The following is a 26,446-nucleotide window of genomic DNA, read 5'->3' as shown; positions in this document are numbered from 1 at the left end:
TCTCGACATGATCTCAATAATGATGCTTCGGGCTCCTGGGCTGCCCAGGATCTGTTAGTCTGAGCAGAACGTTCTTGTTCACAAACTGCAGAAGCAGCCGTAAATACCAGACCTCCTCAGCAGAAATCTTCCACTTCCTTTTGAAGAACTGGGGAATATTTACCTTTTTAAAAGATGCTGCTGAAGATACAGAAAATAAAGCAGTTCATTAAAAGCGCCGTACCGACTCTGCTACGAATGATTCTCATCAACACCTTCCAGAGGAGAGAAGAAGCCCACGCAGCAGCTCCGAGGACATCAAGCCTCCCAGAAAAAGATACAACTAAGAAGCTGAGATGATGAAGGAAAAAAAAACTGTCCTTTTAATTAGAAATGGAGAATTATTGTGAAGAAGTGTGAAGAGGAACTGGAGACAGAAGGACGGTAGCATGTTCTGGAAATCAACATTTTTCTGTCTGTTTCAGCTGTTTGTTTCTGCTCTGACACACTGGCTCACCTTTTCTCCACCTCGGTGCTGATTAAACTTTTATCTTTGATGATATTAAACTTTAGGATTCACAGATTCAAGTGTAGGAAAGTAACTAAATATAATTTACTGCAGTACTTCAGACATGTCTTCTGTCAGACGGGTGTTCAGGTGTTTATTGTAGTTCAGATTTCTCTTCTGGATATTAACGCATATTTAAATACAAAGCCACATTTCCAAATTTAAACAGACTGAAGTGGGTTAAGAAAACTTTTAGTCTGAGTACTTTCTTCCACCACTGCCACTTTCTCTTGTCTGGCACAGAGAGGGAAACCTGGTTTGGTGGTTTTGATTATTTGTGGTTTTGTCCTGAGGAAGTTGTCCTAGTTTGTTTTTTTTCACTCTGTTTGTGGTGACTTGTGTTTTTAGCTGCTCCTGTTCTGAGGCAGAGCTGCAGGAGAGTCAGGAGAACGAGCCACACCTGAGTTAACTTCTCCTGATTGTGACACCTGGATGTCTCCCGTCTGTCTCCTGTGCTCTTTAGTTTGGTGGTGTTCACGTTCATTTAGCTTTACTTCTGCTTCTTCTTTACTTCTTTAATTTAATAGCTTTTCTTTACGATGTCTGTCTTTGTGTGGACCTCCTGATCACAGTCAGTACATCCCAGGCTGGAAATCAATGTTCAGAAATAAAACTGTATGATTTAATATTATAATTTCCCTTATAGATACTGTACAATATGGGTCAACTGATAAGTACAATATTTTCCTCCAAATTCTCGTGAAGTGGAAATATAATGTAGCAGAAAATTGAAGTACAAGAACCCGACCCGTCCTTCAATCCCAGAGCGTCATTATTGGACGACAAAAATCAAACTCAAACAGTACTCGAGTAAATTTACTTAGTTACATTCCATCACTGACCTTTACCAAGCCATGACACTAAAGGCAAGGGTGTCCACATACTTTTGACCACACTGTTCATTGTCTTCCTCTCAGCTGTCTCACGTTTTCCGTCCCATTCCTTCTAAATTTGGATTAAATATTAAATATCCATGACAACAACTTATAACATGAATGGTGTTTTTTCTTTCTAATACAAAGGTCACGCTGTCCTTTCAGAGTTTTATCTGAACGTGTGAAACGTAAATCTCCTGTGACAGCGGTGGTGTGAAGGGACAGCGGCTGGCATATGGACGTCTCCACCTGTCTACACGAAACAGCCGCAGCCTGCTGCCAGATAATACATACAGATCTGCTCTAATACAAAGAAATCTCGTATTATTCTGTCCATTACGTAAAAGGATGAGATTATCGATACGCAGATTAATGAGCATCCAATGGTGTTCCAGCATGAAGCCCCGCCCCGACATCCTCCGCCCCGCCACCCTCACCCTGCTGCCTCACCCTGCTGCCTCCACCCTCACCCTCCACACTGCAGCCTCCACCCTGCAGCCTCCACCCTCACCCTCACCCTCCATCCTCACCCTCCACACTGCAGCCTGCACCCTGCAGCCTCCACCCTGCAGCCTCCACCCTGCAGCCTCCACCCTCCACCCTGCACCCTCCACCCTGCAGCCTCCACCCTGCACCCTCCACCCTGCAGCCTCCACCCGCCACCCTGCACCCTCCACCCTCAGCCTCCACCCTCACCCTCCACCCTGCACACTGCACCCTCCACCCTCCACCCTGCAGCCTCCACCCGCCCGCACACACACTTCAGTCATCCAGATAAAAATAGAAAACCCCACAATGACTTGCAGTTTAGTTGTTAGATTTTAGTCTTTATTGTACTATTTTTTTTTCTTGACAATTTGCTAGCGGACATGTGAAAACTTGGACCAACAAAACATCATCATTATTATTTTTATTTTTTTTTTAATTACAGCATATCGTCAGACTGCGGTAACAGTGAGAAGATGTGTTTTTAGAAAATAAAAACAAAGAAAGACAAAAAGAGAATCCAAACCAAACAGGAAGAAGAAGAAAAAAAAACAAAAAACATTTTGACTTTAATATTTCGATGGTGGTTTTTTCTTGTTTTTTTTTTTAATTCATGTACACAATATAACAGTCTAAAAACATTAACACACAGAGCTGAAGACATTACAGTGTTGGTTGGGAAGTGGCAGTCCTCAGGGCAGTTTATATACTGTAGCAACATGGTCCTGCTGTACTGTCAAATATCTACTGGGGACGGATGGGGAGGGGGGGCTGAAAGGGGGGTCGAGGGGGGAAGACTACAAACCAAAATGGCCGTCGATATAAAACTAACAGTCTTTTTTTTTTTTTTCTTTTTTTTGTTCTTTAAATCCACCAATCAGGAGTCGGCAGAGACAGAGAGCAGAGTTAAGTAGCTCGACGAGGAGGAAAATAGGACGGCGGCGGCGAGAGGCGGGCGGGGGTGACGGGGGAGGGAGGAAATAAAGGGGGGAGGTGGAAAATGTCTCGATTTTCTTTTTTTTTTTTTAACATTTCTGCATTTTTCTTTTCTCTCGTAGACAATATAAAATCTCACAGACAAGCAAAGAAAAAATAAAAACACTGGATGTTTTTTGTATGTATGCATGTAATCGGACGGAGGGGATGAAGGGATGATGGATGGATGGACGATGGACGGATGAAGGGATGATGGATGGAAAAGAAGGGCTTGAATTATTGCTTTCTGAGTGATTATTATTTTTCACTTCTCATCTACATGAATTGCATCTTTCTCATTCTCTCAATCTCTCTCTCGCTCTCTCGCTCTCTCTCTTTCTCACCATGGTGATCTGTTAACACGTGATTACTCTGTTTATTCGGGAGGAAGGAGGAGGAGGAGGAGGGATGGAGGGATAGAGGAGGAGGAGGAAGGGGAGGAAGGAGGAGGAGTTAGGGGGTGAGGAGGGGCTCAGAGCTCCTTGCTCAGCGAATCCCGGGCAGTTCTAATCCTCTTTGTGTGGCCTCACACGTTTCCCGCCTTTTTGTCTGGTAAATGATCAGAACAGAAGAGATTGAAAAAATGTATTACAAAATAATAATAATAATAATAATAATAATAATAATAAACAGTCATATAAAAAAAGGGTTATATGTCGTATGTGTGTTTAGTGGTTTAGTACAGATGTCGCTCTCTTGGGTTAGTTTAAAAGTTATTATTGTGTTAAGGACGTACAAAAAGCAAACAACAACAACACAACAGTTTCATGAGGGAAAATAAGTGTTGGGAGGGTCGTCATCACCGTGACAACCAACAGGAAGTCTGTCTGTCTCTCTGCCTGTCTGTCTCTCATCACTTCCCTTCATGTCCTCTACCTGTGTTTGTGCTCACAGACCTTAAAGAAGATTTTTAATTTCCCCCCCCGAAGTGAAACCACCTGACGGTCGGCTGCGGGCCTACAGTGTTTCTGACTGTCTGTTTGCTTCCCAGCAGCAGAGAGAGAGAGAAGGCTGGTTAATCTGGCTTGTTGAAGAGGCTCCGTGACACTTTGATTTTGGCTGCTAATCCGTTGATGGACTCAACTCTATTGATGTCTGCTAAACCCGCTTTTCTCTTCCACAGCAAACAGAGAGCTAACTATCCAAAGCTACAGCTAGTTAGAGCTAGCGGCCAGCTGTCTGCGCAGCGCCGGCGGCCCGAGGGTTCGAGGAGGGGAAGGTCGAGGGTCCGCAAGCTTTGGTGGTTTTAATCCGTCTCGTATTAGTGCGCTTACGGTTAATGTTTCTCGGGTCAGTGTGTTTTAACTGATATCAGCTGTTAAAATATTCCTCTTCGCATCGAAATGGAAAAAAAAACGTTTACAGAAGAAGGTGTCTTGTGTCGAACTCGTTTAAGGGCGTGAATGTGCGAACGCGCTCGATTTGAACATTTGTAGTGAACTCGTCCGCGATAACAAGTTCATCTTACAAAATTTTCCTGAGTTAATTATCATTTTGGTGTCACTGCAGCTCGGCTCATGCAGCGCAGGCATGGAAGATGACGAGAAAGAAAGGAGGCTTTCCCGGTCCGAATAAGACGGGACCTCCCTTATTGTAACTCAAAGAGTGTTGTACTGGAAGACTTGCCGATGTAGGGAAGAGAATCAGATGTGCAAAAAGTAAAAGATGTGAGGGGACAACATCAGATAATGTTGTCAAATTTGATAGACAACACCCGTGATGAGGCTGCAGTTTGTGTCTCTTCTATTTTAATCAACAGAGCAAATTACACCAGCAGTGTATCAGCTCTCATTGAACGAGCATCTTTAAGTTTGAAGTCTTGCAGGTGTAGCGACGGTGAAAACTGCATTTTCAGTCTGTCAACATGCTAAAAAAGCAGAGGAGGGCACCAGTTTTACAGCTTTTGTGCTCTGCGTATGTGCTGGCAGGTACAACGTTGAAAAATGTTTGACATAAACGTATTAACCACGTAATCGCTCAGTATTTTCAACCATCATGTGACTACAGTTGTCTTGAATTTTCAAATGATGGCTCGTTCTCACTCCCAATATGTAAAATATGGCAGCGTGGGGTCAGCGGCTGCAGCAACTCCTCTAGCGTCATTTCTGGAGGCGACAGGTTTCGAACCCGACCCGTGGCCCTTTGCTGCATGTCACCCCATCTCATGCCATCTCTCTAAGCTGTCCTGCAAGAATAAAGCCATGAAAAGACCGAAAAATAATAATAATAAAAAAAAGGATGACAAGAGTTTGGTGTTTGGATGGGTCGCGCACAGGACAGGACTTTCCCCGAAGAAACAGCATCCCGCATTTGACCAAGTATCAAGGCTGACTTGTTTCTAAGTTACGTATATGTGAAATATGTGCTTTATCTTGAAAGTCTAACCGGACGTTGCACATTAGTTATTGCTAACTTTCCTGCGGACGCTGCACTACACTAGAGGGGTGTGTAGCGTGTCACAGTTGACCCGGCTGCTGTATTTGACGAGTTGGAAGTGAGAACGTGCTGAAATTGGAAGATCTCCTCAGAGCTAACATCCAATATGAGCTGAACACTGCAGCCATGGTTGTGACCCAGTTTTACGACTCTGTAAACAAAAAAGTACATGTCTGAAACTAAAAATTAAGTGTGGCCTTGTCATGTCATTTGTCTTTAGACATGTGATGTATCTGTTGTGCTTTTCAGTTTGTATTAAATTCAGTAAAAAGCAGCTGTGACAATGCGGAGAGCCTGGCACAGTTTCAGGCCTCGGTGAGCCGAACACGAGGTGTTAAACAGAGTTCAGGTTTAGCAAAACAGTTTGAGCTTCAAAGAGGCTCGCAGTAAACCGCACGGCGGCCGCAGCAGCCGCGCTGCTCTCTGCAAACATCTGCTGGGCTGTACCAGATCAAAGCGAGTCGGTTGCTGGACACCGAGCCTCACGCTGCACTCACATGGAGAGAGGAGGCTGGGACTGATAAATAATGGAGGAGGGAACAGAGCACCTTCTGGTTCACCTCCTGATGCTGAGTGTCCAGCAAGCGGCTCCCAGGTGGGACGGTGTGAAACGGTACGAACGAAAGGCGAAGCTCCGAAAAGTAAACGTGACCCTGGACGATAAAAAAAACGTCCAGAGATGTCAAATTTAATCTCCATCATTGTATTTCCTCTCATCGCTGCTCTTTCCATTCATGTTTAACAAACTAAAATCAAACATGTTGCTGCTCTACTTTTTAAAGGACTGCAGGGTCGTTATTTTGCACTGTGGCAGGTGTGTCATGAAGCAGTTCATCTGAAAATTATATTTGTACTCAAGTTCATAAACAGTCAGCTGTAGACCGTAGCTGCCCTGGGAGCCCACGCTCGCCACCTGAGTCCCTGTTACTGTTGAATGGTTTTTGTCTGGCTGTGCATGAACTCGACATTATAATGAAATTAAAACGAAAGAGATGCTTCTCTCTCTCTCCACCTCTCTTTCTCTCTACTCGCTGGTTTTTCACAAAAACACTTATTAAACAACTACACTACAATTTGTTTAAAGGGATTCGGGAATAACTGCTGCTGTTTATCATGCAATCACCCAGGAATGTTGGCATGCCTATGTATATGTGCTTCTGCATATACAGGGGCGTCACTTGTGTGTGTGTGTGTGTGTGTGTGTGCACCTTAAAAATATATAGTTCAACATTTTGGGGAAAAAGGAGTTTTCTAGTTTCGGAGAGGAGGAACGGTTCACTCAAGAATGATAATCCAGTCATTATCCGCTCAACTGCATGCTGATGGAAAGTCAGGTGAAGTCTCGTAGTCCACAGAACATTTCTGGAGCTTCACAGTAAAACGGAGTTGCAGCGTTCTGCTAAACAACTGAAGGAGCTGGAGACTCGGCCGTTGTAATCCAAGTGTCCACAACTGATCGGAAAAGACGTCATTTACACCCTCAGAAATCTTCACTGTAGCTTCTAAGCTAAAAGCGTTAGCACACAAACCCATTTGAAGTGGGGCGCGCAAGCCCGACGGAGCGTTGAGGGTGTAAATAACGTCTTTTCTGGGCTTCTGGACACTTGGATTACACCGGACACAAGTCTCCAGCTGCTTCAGGTGTTTAGCAGAATGCTGCAACTCTGTTTTACTGTGAAGCTCCAGAAATGTTCTGTGGACTACGAGACTGCACCTGACTTTCCATCACACTGAATTTTTGATTCCCTGGGTGAGCTGTTCCTTTAAGTACGGAGGTGGAGTCAGTATGTGGTTAGCCTGAAGGCAGGGGGAATCAGCTAGCTTGGCTATGTCCAAAGATCAAAGAGCTATCGGCACCTCTAAAGCTCGCTGAATGAACCAAGTGATTGTCTGGTCTTTAAAATATGGCAAAAAAATGTCACAGTTTTAAGGAGTTCAAAGTTTTTGCTGTTTTGGTTTAGCCTCCATAAAATAACTTTGTCGCTGGTTAATTTTCATTTTAAATGACTCAGTGGGAGTCACACTGTGCCTACCTATTGTTCATCAAGGAATAATGAAGCAGTTCACTGTACTTACATGTCAATAAGTGAGTTCTGGAGGTGCTGAAATGTGTTTTTTAACTTTAGGCAGAGCAAAGATAACTGTTTTAAGTCTTTATGCTAAGCTACACTAACCACGTCCTGAGTCCAGCTCCATATTGAACACAGAAATGAGACTGATATCGAAAGAAAGCCAAATATTTCCCAAACTGTTGAACGACTCCTTTAACACATATGTTTGCATGCTATCTGTGTGCTAGCCTGTGCTAATATGTGTAACTTTACATTTGGCACATTGAGTGTATCAGTGTTCACCTGTGCATAAGTGTGTGTTTGTCTTGTATGTGCGAACGTGTGTGTGTGTCCTTGGTACTAAATGTCGCCATCGTAACAACCATTTAGACCGTTGTCGACGCACAGCTCTCTCTCTAATTGGTCAGTCGCGGCTGACATCACGTTCTGAACGATGGCCACCGCCGCATCTCGAAGATCCCTCTTCCTCATCTCCTCCTCCTCATCCTCCTCCTCCTCCTTCTCCCTCTCTCCCTGGTCACATGACTCTGCAGCATCATGACCACCTCCATTTTGTGGAGACTCTGCCTCCCCTCCCTCCTCCCCCTCCTCCTCCTCCTCCACCCCACTAACCACTATAACTATCTGAGGATGTTGACAGCTGGTTTTAGTTTGTTTACTGCTATCGTTTGTTAATGCTGGTGCTTGTTGTTGTTGTCTGTTGTTAGTATCTCCTTCTTTGTTGCTGCTGCTGCTGTTTTGAGGCTCATCAGAGTCCCGCTCGGCGCGCTCTAACTCACCGCTGTTCACAGCTGCCGTGGCGTTGATGATCTTGGCGTTGGCCTCCTCTTTCGCTCCTGCCTCCTTGGTCTTCTTCACGGGGCTGCCCCCCGTCGTCTTCTCCTCCTCCTGGTGATTGTGTGTGTCGTGCTCCTCCGCCGTGCCGTTGGAGCAGCCGTTGTTCTCCCCGTTGGTCACCGGAGCGTCGGCCGGCGTCTTCTCCGCCTCCTTCACCGCCTCCTTCTCCGCCTCCTTCGCCACCTCCCCTCCGCTCTCCGCCACCGCCTCCGTCTTCTCGCCCGTGGCTGCATCTTTGTCATTGGTCTCCTCGGTCGCTGTGGCAGCTTCACCATCGGCGCCTGCTTCCTCTGCTGCCTCTGCTCCCTCTGCTGCCTCCTCCTCTTCCTTGGCGCCCTCACCCATGTCCACACTGGTGGACTTGCCCTTTCGCATGATGAAGTTCTTCAGGGAAACTGCACGGCCAAAATGTGAGCGCTTGGCCTTGGCTGACTTGCCCTCCTCTGCTGCTCCCTCCTCACCTGGAGGGAAGAAGAGAGGTCAGAGTTGAAGCTTTTTTTATGAATGATGACATTTCTCATTGACTGCCTCAGAAAAAATCTGCCATTTAAGAGAAATGACACTTCGTCCTGCAGAATGATTGAGTACAAAGGATTAATATAAATTAACTTATAGGTGTTTTTATAAATTTAACAAGCACAACGATGAAGATTACTACATGTCAGACTGCCTCAATTCATTTTCTGTATCACTGACTTCTTTAATTGGCATTATATGGAAGATTTAACAGCTGATCATCCCACTGGAGTAGTTTGTGACCAGTAAGTCCAGTATTTACTCTATGATTAGCTCCACTGGGGAACAGGCACAGCTGGGTTTGGTTCAGCCGGCTCACTGAACCCCCCAGTGGCTGGTAACACACAACTAATAATTTATTGCAATGCCTTGGTTTATAATAATCAAGGGTAAACTAATATGTGACTATGACAGAGGGAACAAAATTCAACTTTTATCTTGTGAAGTAACTATTTTTAAACAGCTCTGATGGAGCTCAGGATTCATCAGGAGGACAGCTGCTTTACTCCAAACTACATTATTTTACTGTATAAACCTGAACTGTGTGTTTGACCTTTTGGACCTGTAAAGGAACACAGAGCATTTATTAACATTAGATCCTCATTGATCCTGTTAACATGTCTGGAGATTTAAATAATCATTGAAGTGAAGCTGCTGTGCCTTATTCTACTGCTGGGAGATCACTGCAGGTAATGTAGCATTTTTCTTATTAATTATGTTATTTCACGCACCAGTTACCCATCTGCTATTAATCTGAATGTAAACTTTTATGACCTCGACCGCCCAATCCGTGGATTGTCTTGTTTCCATAAAACTATGATCTGCACACATTACCACGTGGTAATCAAAAATGGTATGTCTTTGTTTGCTTTGAAATCAGACAGTAACAAACAGATTTAAAGATGGTTTAAAGAAATTGCTTTCTATTTAAAAAAAACATTTGCAATGCAACAACTCTATTTTTATTTACTTTTAAGTGACTCTGATGTATCATTTGTGTTTTTCACTTCACTTTCTTCTATCTGAGGAGGAGCTGTGTTAAAGAGGAATTTAGGTGGAAACAGAGTGAGTTTAAACCAATCTCCTCTGTTTAAAACGATTAGGATATCCTCGCTGGAAAATCAGTTAAAAAACCCAAATACAATGAGCCGGGGGCTTCTGTGTTTTTGTACCACATTCTTCATGCAGCCAGGAGCAGAACGCAAGCTAAATTTAGTCCTCACTGTTGACTGGAGCTACAGTGTGATTTGAATTTCACATCAGATGTTGAATATTTTATTTGGGAGAATGTTCAATTACATTACCTCCCTCAGAGTTAGCAAGCCACTAACTCCTGTCTGTACTCCCCCGGACAGGGACCAACGCAAAAATGAGTGTGAACACGATGTCAGCTGCTGAGTCTGAGTGTTTTAATGGTGACCACGTTGAACTGTGAACAGAAAGCTTGCTATTTTAAAACTCTTGATTATACATGTAAGGTTTTTCTTCTGCACGAGTTTAAGACTACTTCTTATAAAATGAGATCAATCTGGAGGGTTGATGAGATGTTTGATGGTGTAGAGAAGAAGATTCTGCTGCTCAGTGTTGTTTTCATTTTGCAACGAAATATGATTTAACATCTTTGGGCCTCGAACAGTTGGCTTTACCTCACAACTACAAATGACAGGATTTGTACCTTGTCAGTATCAGCCTTATATATCTGGGACAAACCTGCAGAAGCTTCGGCTCTGCGGTTTATTTGTCAGTATACGTGTGTCCTCTCACCTGAGGCGGCAGCTGCAGTTGCATCATCCTCCGCGCTGGGGGCGCACTCTGTGTTGGCGCGTTTGGACTTGGGGATGACACGCTTCTTGAAGGAAGTCCAGATCTCGTTGGCGTGTTGCGTCACGGTTCCACCTCCCGCCGCTGCTGCTGCCTTCTCCTCCTCTCCTTCCTCAGCTTTCTCCTTCTCCTCCCCTCCCTCCGTCTTGGCCTCCTCAGCTCCTCCCTCCGCCTTCGCCTCCTCTCCTCCCTCAGCTCCTGCTGCCTCCTCTGGCTTGTCAGCAGAGTCTTTGTCGGAGCCCTTGGCCTTGCCGCTGATGCCGACGATGGACGGGTCCCTCTTCAGGCCCTGGAAGGTCCAGGAGCGTTTCAGCTTCCACCTCTTCTGCCCCGAGTCCTTGGAGTCCAGCGTGGAGGAGTCTCTGCCGCCTCCTTCTCCATCCTCCTCCTTGCTGTCCTCTCCTCCTCCTCCTCCTCCGCTCTTTTTGTGCGCCTTCTGAGCCATGAGCTTCTTGAAGGAGTGCCAACGCTTCATGTGCTTGGTGGCTGCCGAGGAGGATGCGGCTTTCTGTTCTTCCTCTGCGCCTCCCTCTGCGCCTCCCTCTGCTCCTCCTGCTGCTGCTCCTCCCTCCTCTACGGTGGAGTCTGCGGTGGTGTTAAGTGCTTCAGGATCTTCCAGCCGGTCCAAGGACTTGGACCGGACCTTTACTTGTTTCTGGGGTTCTGCGGCGGTGCCATCTTTCTTCTCGGTGCTGCGATGGGAGAAGATCCTCGCCACCGGCTTCCTGATCAGATCTCGAACTGTGGATTTGGACTCCGCAGGTTTGCCCTTCTTCTCCTCCTCCTTCTCTCCGTTTTCTGGAGCTTTCTCTATCGCTGCTTCTCCTTCTGCACCTCCCTCTGCTCCTCCCTCACCTGCAGCCGCCTCCTCACCTTTCTCTCCCTCTTTCTCGCCTCCTTCGGCTGCGTTCTCCTCTCCGGCAGCTGTGCTCTGCTCCTTCTTCTTCCTTCCTCCCATCACCTTCCCCAGGCCACTCTTGTTGAGGAAGGAGTCCAGGAACGAGGTCTTGGGCTCAGCAGTGGATGCGTTTTCCGAGCTCTGAGGAGCTGCCGCCTCCCCGCTCGCTGCTGCTTCTCCCTCCTCAGCTCCTGCTGCCGCCGCTGTGTCGTTATTCACAGTCTCTTTGTTATCGACAACCTCATTGTTGACAGCGGTGCCATCTTTATCGACAATCTCGTTGTTGACAGTCTCTGAGTTTGCGTTGGCATTTTTAGCCGGTTGCTCTGCCTCTGTTGGCTTGCTCTCGGGGGTTTTCCCATCTTCCTGGACCACCGGCGCCGCGTTGGCCTCCGTCGCCGCCATTTCGGAAAGGGGAAAACAAACAACAACAACAAAAAAAAGTGTGCTCCTTCCTTCCTTCCCTGGCCTTCTGCCCTCCTCTTCCTCTCTCTCTCTGGTGTTACTTTCCTCCCGCTGTGTTGGTGCTCTCAGGTCATGGAGAGCAGGGTGGAGAACAGTTGCGAGGAGGAAAGATACTCAGCATCCTACTAGTCCTCCAAACTCCTGCAGAGGAAAGAGAGACAGGAAGGAGAGGGTGAGGAAAGAGGGATGAAGTGAAGGGCAGAGAGAGGGAGAGAGAGGAGGAGGCACAGATGGTTAATAGTCTGAATCAACACCATAGACACTCAATTAGTCTGGTCTAGACTGTGCATTGAATGGGGAATGAAGTGTAACAAAATAGAGAATCTCAGCGGGAAATGCAATGCAATTATGATGTTTCCTCATCAGTCACACTTGCAAAATTCACACCCTGCGTGATTCGATGAGGGACACACACTCCTACTATTTATTTTTCAATGAAAAAGGCTGTGATGCATTACTTGCAGCAATAAAAAAGGCCTTGGCTCCTAAAACGCTGCATGTTTGTTCTGTCGAGAGTTCGCTGCTTGACTTTCATCAGCTGGTGTTTCAAAAAAAAGGCATACGATTTCCTTCCAACAGCTCTCAGCTGGTAGTTGTCCAAATATTTAAAATAGTTTTTCTGTTTGACGGTCCCACCCAGCTTAGACGTGGTATTTAAGCGACGTGGTGATGCATACCAAATGTTTCAAATGCCAGAAATTTAAATTAAGAACTATCAACAGAATTTAAAATGTAATCCAGGGATTTAGTTTTTGCACGTCTTACGAGACACAAATTAAAAACAGAACAGGCAAACTTGAGATAATCCTGACTTTTACTCCCTATGGATCATACTCTGCAACGGCAGATATCTACATTATAATTGGATTTTCCTCAAACATATTTTTCTATTTTGCACTCCAGAGTTTTTGACGGCCCTCTCATCAGAAAAACAACCATATAGGTCGACTGTGCAAGCAACTTATTACGACCCATATTTATGTTTCTTATCAGGCGGCGACCTCTGAAGGCCATAGTGATAATGACGGACGCAAAGGAGGAAGTCAGGTGAGGTAGCACAAAGACTCTGTTGCAACATCAAGAAATGTTCAGTTTAAAGTTAATGTGGTTTTGCAGAAACGTCCTTAGCGAACATTTTTCTGGGTTGAAATAAGACAGAAGTTATTCTATCTGGAGGAAATTCTTGTGCCAGAAATTTCTTCAAAACAAAAAATATAAACACAGTAGAGTAATAATTTAGTGATTAAAGGCTGAGTGGTGCTATTTGTGACAAGTAAACTTGGAGTTGCTCCTCAAATACTTTATCAAATGTCTGTGTTTGTGGAAAAATGTATAGTTCAGGTATTTTCTACACTAAACGCCTAAAAGTCAGTGTGAGTGTGTGAGTGCTCACACTGCTGCAGAAAGGAAGGGACTGTTTTGTTTTGTGACGGTGTGTGTGGGACTGAGTCAAAAATAAACTACAGTGTGTGTTCATGGTGATGAAGGAACATGTCAACCAGTGCAACAGGTTCACAATAAGAGAAAATATGAAACGCCGCCACACTTCCTCTGCTCGGTTGTAACACCTTTTGGAGAAATTCAGTGAATGAATCTGCAGATCAATGAGTCTGTGAGTCACACGCTGATGTGGAGTAACTGCGAGAAAGTGTGGAAGAGTCCAGACGTTTGGTGAACACAGTCACACACTCTCAGAGGAGAAGGAGTGAGTCAGGCTGATGGAGGCTGACGGAGGCTGACGGAGGCTGAGAGGCTGAGAGGCACTCAGGTGGAGAAACAATCACACAGGGGAGACCGAGGGGCGAGCGAGGGAGGAAAACACAGTCGGACAGACGGAGAGAGAGCGAGGTGTAAACTCATACATCACATGCTCCAGATAATCTCACTATGTTGTTGCCACAACTGACTGACTGACTGACCAACTGGATGGCTCACTGGTTGACTGGCTGCCATATTGGCTCGCTGGCTGTACTGGCTGCCTCACCGCCTGCAGGGAGATGGGATGGCTGACTGAATTACTGACTGGTTGGATGGCTTGCTGCCATTACCCCCTGACAGCTGATTGACTGATTGATACACCGACAGACCGACTGACTGGCAGGCTGGTTAGTTCACTCAGTGATTGTTTAATCATGTTTAGACAGACAACAGCCTCGTGTGTAAAAGTGTCTCAAAAGTCCTTCAAAAAAGTTGCACATGGCCCAACTTGTAAATGTCATCCTGCAAGGTGCACTGGCCAACATACACCAGTGTTTTTCATCATCGAGCTCTGCTGACACCTGATAACGACCCCTTCATCTGAATCAGGTGTGTTGACGCAGGGAAACATGATATACACACCATCACTCTCTCCTGGTCGCGTCAACGGTGCATTTCTTCTGACTGATCATCGCTCTGATGCTTCTCCAGAGTTGCACACGAGAAGTACAAAATCTATCAAAATGAGACTTCAAACTCCAGATCGGTGATTCAGTCTGTTTGCTCTCCACCCACGCCTACTTCTGCACGTCCCAAGACAAAAGAAAAACACTTCAAAGACGACACAGCTAGCTTAGCGTTAGCCTGCAGCTGCTGACGCTTATCCTGTGCAGGGAGACAATCAGCTAACTGGGACTGGAGATGTTTGGGCTTATATTCTTCTTTCAGAGATCCTTTATTGTTTTGTTTGTGAAGAGGGTTTACTCAGGACAGATTTGAGAAACAGAACTTTGTTACAAAACAATTTTCTATCCTGTTGTTGTTGAACTCTTTGGTTTTGTCTAAGTATAACCTGCAAAAACTTCCCCAGGATAAAGTCCCGCTGTTGTAAAATAAACCCGATCTTTTTAAAGAAGAGTTTGAAATGTAAATGTAAGTTATCAGGACAGAAAATCAACGACCTGATGATCTTGACATCGAGCTCACTGGTACCTGCAACAACTCATCCACACCAGTGCACGACTCCTGACTTGTTTATGGTCTAGACGCCTGGTAAAACTCTCAATCTGATGAACTATCTGGATTATTGACTTCACCGCTCTCTGGCTGATTGTTTGTCAAGCTGCTGCAAGGTCAGACTCACCACGGGAACCGAGGTTTTTGCCGACACATTGGTTAATATGGCATGGAAATAGTTTGGAACATGTGATGACTTTAAATGCCATGTTTAAATGCACATTTGCATAATTCAGGCACTTTAAAAATCAACCTATGCAACAGAAACACCTGCGAGAAAACAGGACCTGATGAGCTCCCAACTATCCTGTTCACGAGCGTCCTCCGCCCTCCAGCCTCAGCACTGCTCCGTCTCTTGTTTACTATTCTGAGCTTCAAATTGCTGCTAGCCCGTTAGCTCTGACGCACAGCTCATTTATTCTGCCTGCCGGTAGCCTGAGGACAGAAATGGACACCTCCACCTCGCACACAAAAACATCCTCGTACTATCAGGCAGTATTATTCAGCAGGTGCAAAAAAAACCTTCACAAATTAGTCTCAGTGACACTGACGCAGCATCACCGTGCACGCCCTCACACATTTGGTTACCTACAAATGCCAGTTTGTCTCTTTTTTTCATGGGGCTGAATAATTTAACTCTCAGAGTTCATTGGACTCCATCAGTGAGTGATTTCTCCCAGTGTGCATCATTAGAGCCGCTTGACGCCGGACATTTTGGCTCTTCTGCTTGTGTTTGCAGTTACAACACAACACGTTTGCACATTAGCAGCTGAATTTGTACAGAGATTATGAAGCTCTTGGTCCAATGTTCTGCTAATCAATAATTCAGCCTTTGATAGCTGAATTCATCCAAACACTTTGCATGCAACAGTAAAAACCTCCTCTGCGCTACATTTCTGCTCTGCTCTGTTTTATTCCTCTCTTCTTTGACCTTCTCCAGCACTTCCTTTCTTATTCAGAGTGTCTGCAGGACCTTGAATAATATTTAATATAGTATATGCAAATGAACAATGCTTAAAGGTCCAGTGAGTACAGTCAGTGTTCAGTTTCGTCCATTTTGGGGCGAGTGTAGAAACATGACGGTGCAACATGGAAGAGAGCCGCTGCCTCTGATATAAAAGGCTCCTTCTGAGGTAACAAACACGAGTCTTTGTTTCAGGGGATTAAACAATAATGAAGACACAACTATGAATATTATATCCCATTTCTGCCAGTAGATCCTCCTAAATCATACACACTGCACCTTCAACTTCCCTCCATGTTGCCTGCACACAGAGGTCGCTGCTCATTTGACGGCAAACATCACGTCCAGCTCACAGACTGTCTCACTGTCAAAAGCAACTCGTTTCTAAAAGGATTTCTGTTATATTATTATAGTAACTGTGTCAAATAGCTTGTTACCAACAAAGTGTGTTTGTTAAGAGTAGCTCAAGTATCGCAAAGTAAAACCTGGAGAGGGTTCACGCTCTGGTTCTGCCGTGAAGACGCTCGAACCCCGAGAAGTCCGGGGGCTCGCGGCAGAGTACATCGTCAGCCAGCTCCCAAAAAGCTCGTCACCATCGTTTGCGTCGAAACCAATCACAAAGTAAGCTAGCGTTGCCATAGCGACGAGGTTAAGCCGAGGCGATGGCAGCGAAACAGTATCACCCTCTGTGATTTTATAACGCCGGGTCGTACTTCTGCGGTCATTTCATCGAAGGTGACACAAAAGTAGTGTAATCAGTGACACATTACTGTACACGCACAAGTAGCTTATTACTTTTGAATGAAAGTAGCAAGTAAGATGTAATAGATTACATTTTGGAAGTAACTAACAACACTGACTGACGAGACATTTTGTGACCAGGAATCTCAGTGTGTCGGTCCGATGTGGCCCAGTGCATTGTGGTTGTTGTAGATTTGAGCAGAACGGGAACACCGCAGCCATTTTCCTGTTTTCTCTGCTCACTCACACCATTTTCAAAAGTATTTGCGTCTCTCTGCTGCACAAACAGTTTTATGAGAAGATCGTGTTTCCAGCTGTGAAATGCTCCTTTAAGGATTTACTCAAACAGCAGCACACTGAGGAATAAAAAATCCTCAACATCGCCTCTTTAAACCGGCGTTATAGTATTAATAAATGTGAGTTTCTGCTGGATCCCACCCAGCTGTTTGAGAGGCACGTTCAGCCACACGAGACGCAGCTCCGCCGCGGCCGTCTTTGTTTCAGTTTCTCTTTATTTTGGGTTTCTTTTTTTCTTTTCTTTTTCCTTGGCGGGTGATTACGCTGCAGCAGCAGAGGAGCATTAGTGTGTTGGATGGTGGATGTGAGGCTGAAGCCCCGAGGTGTTGGAACAGCATCAGACAGAGGAGGACGACAAAATGGAGGGAGGGAGGGAGGAAGAGGAGGAGGAGGAAGAGGAGGAGGAGGGGGTGCAGGATGGGAGGAAGAGGAGCAGGAGTGGTGCAGACATGGGCTGATTGCGAATCGTCTCTGCTCCGATTCGTCTGCTTTTCAGTCTTCACCTCCGTCCGTCTGTCTTTCTATCTGTGTCACTGTCTGGTTTTTTCTGTCTCTTCTCTTCACGTCTGTTTTCTGTCTCCTTCTGTTTTTAGTCTTGTCGTCCTCCGGCTCATTTTGCCTCGCTCTTCTGTCTCTCCCCCTCCTTTAACTTTCTGTTTATTCCTCCGTGTCTCTATTTCCTTTCCACCTGTTTGTCTCTGCCTCTCTTTAATCTTTCTGTCTCTTTTGTCACTTTTATTCTCCCCTTCACCGTCCTCTCTCTCCTTCCATATCTGTCTCTGTCTCGTTTTCTGTCTCCCTTTTCATTATCTCCATCCGTCTCTCTCATCTTCTTGTTTCTCTTCGTATTTTTCACGTTGTCTTCTGTTTTGCATTTTTCTCTCATTCACCTTCCTCCTCCGTCTGACTCCCTCTGACTCTCTCTCCCATTTCTTTTTAAAAATCATCGTAACACGGAGAACACACTCCAATAACCTCATTTTAAAGTCAAATTTTAAAAAAGAAAGCCAAGGACACACGGCGTCATTGATGGTTGAAACCATGTTCAGTCGAAAAAATAATCGATCTGCAGTCCTGCAGTTGGTCCAACCTGCTGCACCTACAGGCGGGGAAGTAACAGCTGCTGCAGTTTTAGGGCAGTCGGGGGTGCTGATAGAAACTCAGTCTGTATAATGATGTCATACTAAATGCTGGGCGACATTTTTGCTGCAATTTGAAAGGGCAGAATAATTTAGATCTTATAGTTGTAGTAACACCTGAATGACAAAGCAGCAACACTGAATTCATCTGCAGCTCGACAGGTTTCTTGAAAAACTTCTCTTCACACGATAGAAAAGCTCTGACCTGCTGCTAATCCCGACACAAATACAGCCTTTATTATATTGTCTGGTTTCAGAGGTGCTGCAGCGTCCTCAGCAGATATTCCTCCGTCAATGACACCTTCAATATTTTACCAGTTAAACCTGTAAAGTATCAGGCTTGTTAACTGGAGAATACTTGCCGTTGAATAAAGTATAGAGAATGAGTCATCGTGTGTCCTCTGGGAGATTTTATTTGTTCAAACACCAGCTGGATACTAACTCCTGTCTTTGTTCCTGGATATACGATCTACAAACTCAGACAGACCAAACCCACACTGGAACTGGCTGCAACGAAGCCGGATTGTGTCTCGGCCGCAAAAACTCGGCTCACAGACGCTCAGTGTCGGCCCACGTCGGGGCGGCTGCTGAACCAGAGTCAGTGCAGCGTTTCATTTGTTTGTGTCTAAAACAGATATTTAGTGCAAAACAAATTATCCAGTCTCTTCTGATAGGAAACTCTTTTAGATGTATTATCAAAAACTTAGATTTGATCTTAGAGATACTGAAAATATTTTACATAGCTGCTAACATGATGAAAATAAAAGATGTGACGTTTGACCCCCGTGTTCACACATGCAGGCGAGGAGCAGCAGGATGGAGTCAGATGCAAATCTTCAACGAGCACTGCGACGACCGGGAGGTGAGAAAAGCTCACTTCATGCTAATGACCTGCAGCTCACTGGGTTCACCTCAGGTGAACGTGAAGTCGTTCAGTCCCACAGAGCAGAAGCACAGCAGGTGACAGCTGACCAATCAGAGCTTCATATGTAAATACCGTAGTCGATGCATGAAGATACAGAGCGAGAGAGGACGAGTCTGCCTCTTTGTGTTTGTGTGTAACGTCACCATCACAGCTACAACACGCAATATTCAGCTCTGTCTCCAGGAAATGATCAACTAACAACAGCAGCAGCAAATACGACGTTTATCCAACACAATATCAACTAATCACCCTGATCACGTTCCTGTACGACTCCTGTACGTGACCAGAATGTAACACCTCATGTTCTGGAAAAAACTGCATTTGCACAAAAACCATTTAGCAGCATGTAAACATCATTTCCAGGAACAATTTACTTTATCTTAGCCTGCAGGTGGCAACACGTCGTGAATGCAAAACCTTAAAAAACACACAAAGAAAACCCGCAGGTAAGAAATGGAGCGTTGTCGGGATGATGAACTTTTGAATTTTTCCATAAAATTTTTGGATTATTGCAGAAAATAATCTGTGACAAACCAATCCATGTTCGCCGTGATGACGTTTAATGTCCCCGACAACCTCTGTAGTCTCGTTTTAATGACACGTAAATCATTCTCAATTCAAATTCTGACGTATTTTATATCGTAAAACAAAACGTGAGAATATCTTAAGCTTGCTGTGAGCACAGATCTCATCTCAGGCATCTAAATGTACACCTATGTTTTAAAAATGCTGACTTATTTCTGTGTTTTATGCGTTATTCCTGCAGCACTCTATCGCCTGTAGGTGGCGACAGAGTTAAAATCACAGCAGTATTAATCTTTGCCTGTAGGTGGCGACATCACAACTGACTTCTTCTGCTGCTGTCGTCGGTTTGCATGTGCAGAGACCAGACAGCGACTCTGCAGCTTGATAAATGAGTTACCATCTAGTTCACGAGCACATCTGAACCCTTGAATCATGCACGACCAATCTTCCCTCCACAATCTAATATTCCACTACATCAAACAGCCAATAACATCGTGTCAGTCACCTGTCGTCACACATTAGACGCTTTCGAGCAGCTTCTGAAGCAGACAACTTGAGTCATTATGCGAGGGGCCTTGTTTTTACACTTTGTGATGACGATCTGATCCCACACAGTTAATGCAGATTTAATGGGGGGGTCAATGGGGAGGAGGCCGAGTGGCCAATCAACGTTTCCCTCTTCACGCTGTGATAATAGCCCTCCTCTTCACACCTTCCTGCTTTCAACATGGACTCCTCACCCGTCGCATTCACACACAAACACTCAGCTTCAGTGCTCGGTTTAACCCTTTGTGGTGCTGAAAAGCCGACGCATCGCCTCGTTCCCGCTCAAACTGTCATGTATCGGCTGTTTGAAATGCAGAACGTGTGCTTTCATGCATTAAGATGGAGCCAGACTCTACAAACAGCTACAGACAGATCTGTTCAGATGGTTATTAGAGGTTTTCATGCTGCTTAGATAAGAATTGGGAGGAAGGCTGTGGCTGATTTCAGGTTTGGAAATTGCTTATTTAACGCACTGAATACATTCTCACAGCCTAAAATCAGTAGTTTGTGAACACATTTTTGCAAGCAATTCCCTAAAATTACGATTTCATGCACTCGATATTTGCTTCAGTTTAGTGAGTCAGATATATCGCAACAAAATCACATGCAAATTATGCGTATAGGGGAGCGTGTGTGAATGATAAGGATCAGTTTTACCTTCTAGGCCTCGTAGATCTTCTTCAGACATTTTTGCATTAAGTGCTTTAAAATAAATCAGACTCTGGTGATGTTTAAGACATATTTTGGAATATTTTGGAATATTTTGGAATATTTTTGGTTCACTGCTGCAGTCATGAGAAAATTAAGATAATGTATGCAAGTTCAACGTTTCCTTTTCTGTCCTCGTCTCACACACTGATCTCGTCCCTCTTACATGTTGTTTCTGCTTTTACGACCATTTCTTAAAATGAAAAATTACTGTTAATTAGGTTTTTAACTTGAACTGAATTGCTGCCAGTGTTTGAAGGATTAGTTCACCCAAAAAATGAAAATCCAGTCATTATCTCCTCCCTGCCTCTCTCTCTTTGGTGACATTTGATGTTTTTTTGGTTGTTTTTCTGTTTTAAATCAAGTCTCCAGCTGCTTCAGCTGTTTAGCAGAATGCTGCAACTCTGTTTTACTGTGAAGCTCCAGAAATGTTTGGTGGACTACGAGACTTCACCTGACAATCAGCAGCATGTAGGGAGGAGATGATGACTCCATAAATCTGCTTAGAAATCCTCAAAACAGACGCTCCTCATGTGCAGAACTTGCCTTAGAAACATCATGTTTTTAAGTTTTCTTCAGTATCACAGTGATCCAGATAGTTGTCTGTACATCCACAGGTTCACTGCAAACAGGAAGTGCTAACAGCTGATTCTGCAAAGTTTTAATGGAGTTTTGGAGCATTTCTTCATTTTCTTGGTTGTTTTTGACATTTTAAATCAAGTCTCCAGCTGCTTCAGTTGTTTAGCAGAATGCTGTTTTACTGTGAAGCTCCAGAAATGTTTTGTGGACTACAAGACTTCACCTGACTTTATATCATCAGGAGGAGACAATGACTGAGCCTGACTTTATATCATCAGGAGGAGACGATGACTGAGCCTGACTTTATATCATCAGGAGGAGACGATGGCTGAGCCTGACTTTATATCATCAGGAGGAGATGATGACTGAGCCTGACTTTATATCATCAGGAGGAGACGATGGCTGAGCCTGACTTTATATCATCAGGAGGAGACGATGGCTGAGCCTGACTTTATATCATCAGGAGGAGACGATGGCTGAGCCTGACTTTATATCATCAGGAGGAGACGATGGCTGAGCCTGACTTTATATCATCAGGAGACGATGGCTGAGCCTGACTTTATATCATCAGGAGGAGATGATGGCTGAGCCTGACTTTATATCATCAGGAGGAGATGATGCCTGAGCCTGACTTTATATCATCAGGAGGAGACGATGGCTGAGCCTGACTTTATATCATCAGGAGACGATGGCTGAGCCTGACTTTATATCATCAGGAGGAGATGATGGCTGAGCCTGACTTTATATCATCAGGAGGAGATGATGCCTGAGCCTGACTTTATATCATCAGGAGGAGACGATGGCTGAGCCTGACTTTATATCATCAGGAGGAGATGATGACTGAGCCTGACTTTATATCATCAGGAGGAGATGATGACTGGACTTTCTTTTCTATGTGAACTTTTCCTTTAAGTGCTGCCTGTGAAGCAAAATGTCTGACGCACAAACAACTACAGGACGCACGTCGAGGAAAACCTGCTGCTCACAGACACGAGACAGTTTCATTTCATACAGTGACACACACACCGTCTGCAGTTTGCACACACAATGACCAAACGTTGCTCTAATTATAATATAGTGAATAAACTGAATAAAGAATATTTCAACTAATTATTGAGCCTAAGAAAACACTGCTCAGGCAGAAAGTCTGAGAAAAATCCATTTTTAAACGTATCTACAAATAATTTAAACTATATTTCTGAAGGGCAAAAGAAGACTTGAGCCTTTGAAGCCGTTTTTTATGTTGTAGCCATAATGACGGTGACGCAGCCATAATGTATGAAAACACCACTGAAGGTGACATTTCAGGTGATTGAGTTGTACTTTTGAAATATTGAGCCGTGAACACCGAGCCTCTGCAGCATTTTGTAATAAAAAACCATCGGTCACATTAAATGAAACCAGGCCTGCAGGAGAACCGCTCCGGTCCAGTCACAGCGTTCACACTTCACCTAGCTGACGGAGTTACAGTGATAAAGAGCCGCTGTGGGATTTGAACCTGTGACCTCTCAGACGGAAGCGAAGTGGAGCGGAAAGAAACCGTGTCCGGACCGAGACGAGAGGGAGCAGAATTCATTTGTACGATTTATAAACTGATCGCCACTTTAATCAGGTCGTTCACAGCCGCCGGACAGCGATCCTGTGACCGGATGACGGATCAGAACCAGAGAGGCGATCACCTCAGCATGAGACGCTCAACATGATGAAATGTGACTTTAACTGGAGGAAACTTGTTGTTCATTAAACATGCTTCATCTGCACAGAAAAGTATTTGTGTGTGAGGAGAATGAAGTCTTTTTTTTCGCTCCGACAGCCGAGAGTCTGTCCGAATGTGTGTCTGTTATCTCTGTTTGTACGACTCACTGCGTCCAGACTACAAAGACAAAGACAGAAGTCTTGCAGAGAGATCAGGGACGCAGCGAGGAGACGACTGCAGGACTTATCGTCCTGAGATTGTTCCAGTGTGGCCATTCAGAACAAGTTATAGTCTTTAAATGTCAAACGGCCCAGTCACCAGGATAAAATGTTGGCATTTAATGTTTCTACAAATCACAGATACATTTAACTCTTACATCACATATGAGTTTATGATCTGTCATGTCAGAAGGTGGAGGGGACGGGGGTGGAGTTACAGCTGGGAGGTGTAAGTGTGAGACCAGCTGTGATTGTGACCAACATTTGTGACAGTCGTATTTCTGGCAACAAACTGGATAATTTTTTTGATTTTCATGCTGTGAAAACTGGACATTTTTGACGATGCGTCTCCTTTAGCCATTAGGTTTCTCATGAGAACTATTGTACATCGAGGTGCAGCTACTGTGGTTTGATTTAATTTCAGTTTCAAATTTAGCAGCAACGTCACATTTAACAACAAGGAGACAAACCTCTGCTGTATTGATTTGAGTATTTTGATGCTGAAAACATCCCTGAAGAAGCTGAAACCAAAGCCTAAATCTTTACCTTCACAACAACATCCCAGAAACAAATCACTATAAAAATGAAACCAGTCGCTCCTCGGCTCGGGGGCCAAATCTCAGGTTTTTGAGAGATCCTGCCCCCGGACAGACAAACTGATCCTCCAGCAGCTCCTGCTGATGAAGTTCACATCAGTGCAGATTCACAACCAGCTGCACAGTTTCACTGGGAGGATTGAACCTCACAGGCAGCAGCTGTCTGTGCAATGATATCTCCAGAAATATGTTCTGCACCGTCGCCTCTCCACCTTAAAGCAGCGACAACATTTCATCTCCTGTTCGCTGCTCGGACCAAAAACTGACTTTCTTTTTTTTAAATGTACACAAAATGGTCACTCTGAAGCTGTGAAACATTAAGATGTATTGAAATATCCTTTTTAAATCATCGCTTTGGAAGTTATTTTTGCCTGTGAAGCATCTTAATGGGCCAAAAAACCTCCCGCCCACCGTCCAACAAACACCAGCTGAAGGTAAAATCAAAAAAACAGAAGCAGCATCACTCTGATCGCCTCGATTACCTGATACCTCATTACAACCTTTGTTCTTTACCTGCCGTGAAATTTGTCCCTGCTGGACACCGTACACAAGTCCGACTACGAGCCAATCACATCAAAGCAGAAGCAGCATCAAAAAAGGCTCCTGATTGGCTGCTCTGATCCAGGAGACGAACACAGAACTGGATTTTACTGAGAAATCACCACAGTGAGAAGGTAAGTTGGCGTTCTTTGGTGGAGAAATGTTCATAAACTCGCTGAAATATTGTGTTTTTCTTGTTAGAGGTTGATTGTGTTTGCTTCCTGTTGTCTGAAGCGTTGAGCACAAACTCTCTGCTCTGATGGGAAGATGAAATCTGTTGCACCTGTTGGTCTAACGAAGCTTCAGGTCAGCAGCTCAGTCAGTTTGTGCTGTTGACTTCAGGTCGTCATCGTAGTTCGATGAGTGAAAAACTTCCTCTGAGTGGAAACATGAGCTGTTAGTCGATGTTTTATATCTCTGTCCTTATTTTGATTATCATTAATCTGAAGCTTGTTTCATTGAAATGACCACTTCACCACCGTGAAACTTAGTTTTATTGAGACAGTTAATTTCTGTTTTCTGATATTTTATGTTTAAATATACGAATGAGCCATTATCTAGTTAAAACTGGATAAAGCCAGGGGGTTTATCACTCCATAAAAGCCATGAAGTCATAAAAAAACACATTTTCTTTGTGTTTTTAGGAATAAAATGTTCTATAAATCAGACTGTGAATGATTGTCCTCTGTAAAAACCTTATAAACAGAAAGGTCTGGTGTGTGTTAGTCTGAGAAACAGCTCAGCCTTTAAAGATAAGTTTTGTAAACCACCGTATTAAATGATCAGGGTCAAATTTTAAAGGGTAAAACTTTGATTATTTATATTAAATACGTTCTGATTTGCGTCACTGTCCAGAAACATAAAGCTGCACTAAAATAAACTCTTTTTTTTCTATCCACGGCTCCGACAGAAGACGTGTTATGAAAGCAAAATGGCCCCAAATCTCCACATTGAGTGTCGATAATCGACTAATCATTGAGGTCATCTTTCCAGTCAAAACGTTCTCTTTCTTCTGGTCTTCTCTGTTTTATATCATCGTAAATTATCAGGAAATTGTTAAAAATGCATCCAGTACAAGCTCCGGAGCCCAAAGCTTTGTCTTCAGACGCTGTTTTGTCCAACTAGCAGTCAAGATGTTTACGATGTCGAACAGAGAAAAGCAGCAAAAATGTGAATGCTTGACTGTTTTTTGGTGGGAAATAATGAAACTTTTCTAAAACAGCTCATTGATCCGCGCGCTGTCAGTCATCTTATCTTGTGGGTCATGTTTGTAATCGTCTCCTCTATCTGCTGCTGATAACTGAGCTCGTAATCATTTCACAAGCTGCTTCCTCTGTGACTCAAACAAACATGGCTGCCAGAAACAGAAGCTGCTTCGACATCTGGTTTTACATTTTATACAAACTGAATCACGCCTGCGTTTGCTTTCTCCTCCGTCTCATCTGTTGCTGCAGATCCTCCTCGCTCTCTCTGCACACCTTTTGTTTTTTACTCTCACATGTAGATTTGATCAGACTGAGCTGTGAAACACGGAGAGAGGACGAGCCAGGACGAGCGTGCCCGGCGTACGTTAGTGTGATCTGCTCTCCGGCGAGCTTCAGCCAGATAAACTGTTGTTGTTGTTGTTGTTGTTGGTGCTGTGGATTAAAGCCGGGTGTGTTCCTGCAGCAGATTGCCCTCGGAGGGAACGGACAGGCCTTTTAGTGTAAAGGTATTAAGCCCAGGTCTAATCCAGAGCTAGGAGAGCAGCCAATTTAAACTGGATTCAGCCCACAGGACGACACATCACTCAGTTTCTGCTTCCTCTTTTGTTGGTTTTCTCTGCTGCTATCTGAGATTCTCCCTCCATTCATGTCTCTGAGCCTCTTTTATGTCCACAACATCTTTTTTAGTTTCCTTATTTTTGGGCTTCAGGAAAGAGTGACTCGCCCGGCACACGAGCTGTAATCTGATTACCATTGGTTTGTGGACTGATTGATTTATCATTTAACTGAGGAAATAGTGGAGATATGGCCTTAAAATAATATTGCAATACTGTTAGGATCGATCTCTGTGTTTCTAAATGCTCGCGACAAAATCAAATATCATGATTTTTTTGGATCAAATATCT

General features: G+C 44.4%; 1 protein-coding gene and 1 long non-coding RNA gene across 2 annotated transcripts in view; one reads left to right on the top strand and one right to left on the bottom strand.

Moving 5' to 3' along the window:
- Positions 1 to 2,228: 2,228 nt before the first annotated feature.
- LOC311256095 (uncharacterized protein) overlaps positions 2,229 to 26,446 on the bottom strand; it is a 38,145-nt gene continuing 13,927 nt past the window's right edge. Inside the window, exons 2-4 of the mRNA XM_084350899.1 lie at positions 10,509 to 12,069; positions 8,171 to 8,689; positions 2,229 to 3,432 (exon numbers count right to left, since the gene is read on the bottom strand). Of these exons, the coding sequence (XP_084207025.1) occupies positions 3,410 to 3,432; positions 8,171 to 8,689; positions 10,509 to 11,868 (1,902 nt within the window). The 5' untranslated portion in view covers positions 11,869 to 12,069 and the 3' untranslated portion in view covers positions 2,229 to 3,409. The remainder of the gene's footprint in view (positions 3,433 to 8,170; positions 8,690 to 10,508; positions 12,070 to 26,446) is intronic.
- LOC311256096 overlaps positions 24,385 to 26,446 on the top strand; it is a 61,515-nt gene continuing 59,453 nt past the window's right edge. The window contains exon 1 of the long non-coding RNA XR_014622442.1: positions 24,385 to 24,470. This is a non-coding gene — a long non-coding RNA (uncharacterized lncRNA). The remainder of the gene's footprint in view (positions 24,471 to 26,446) is intronic.

This window comes from Pagrus pagrus (assembly GCF_965226575.1).
Source record: "Pagrus pagrus genome assembly, chromosome: 4".
NCBI lineage: Eukaryota > Metazoa > Chordata > Actinopteri > Spariformes > Sparidae > Pagrus > Pagrus pagrus.
Note: the sequence above shows the minus strand (reverse complement) of the source record. Positions and strands in the feature narration are given on the sequence as shown.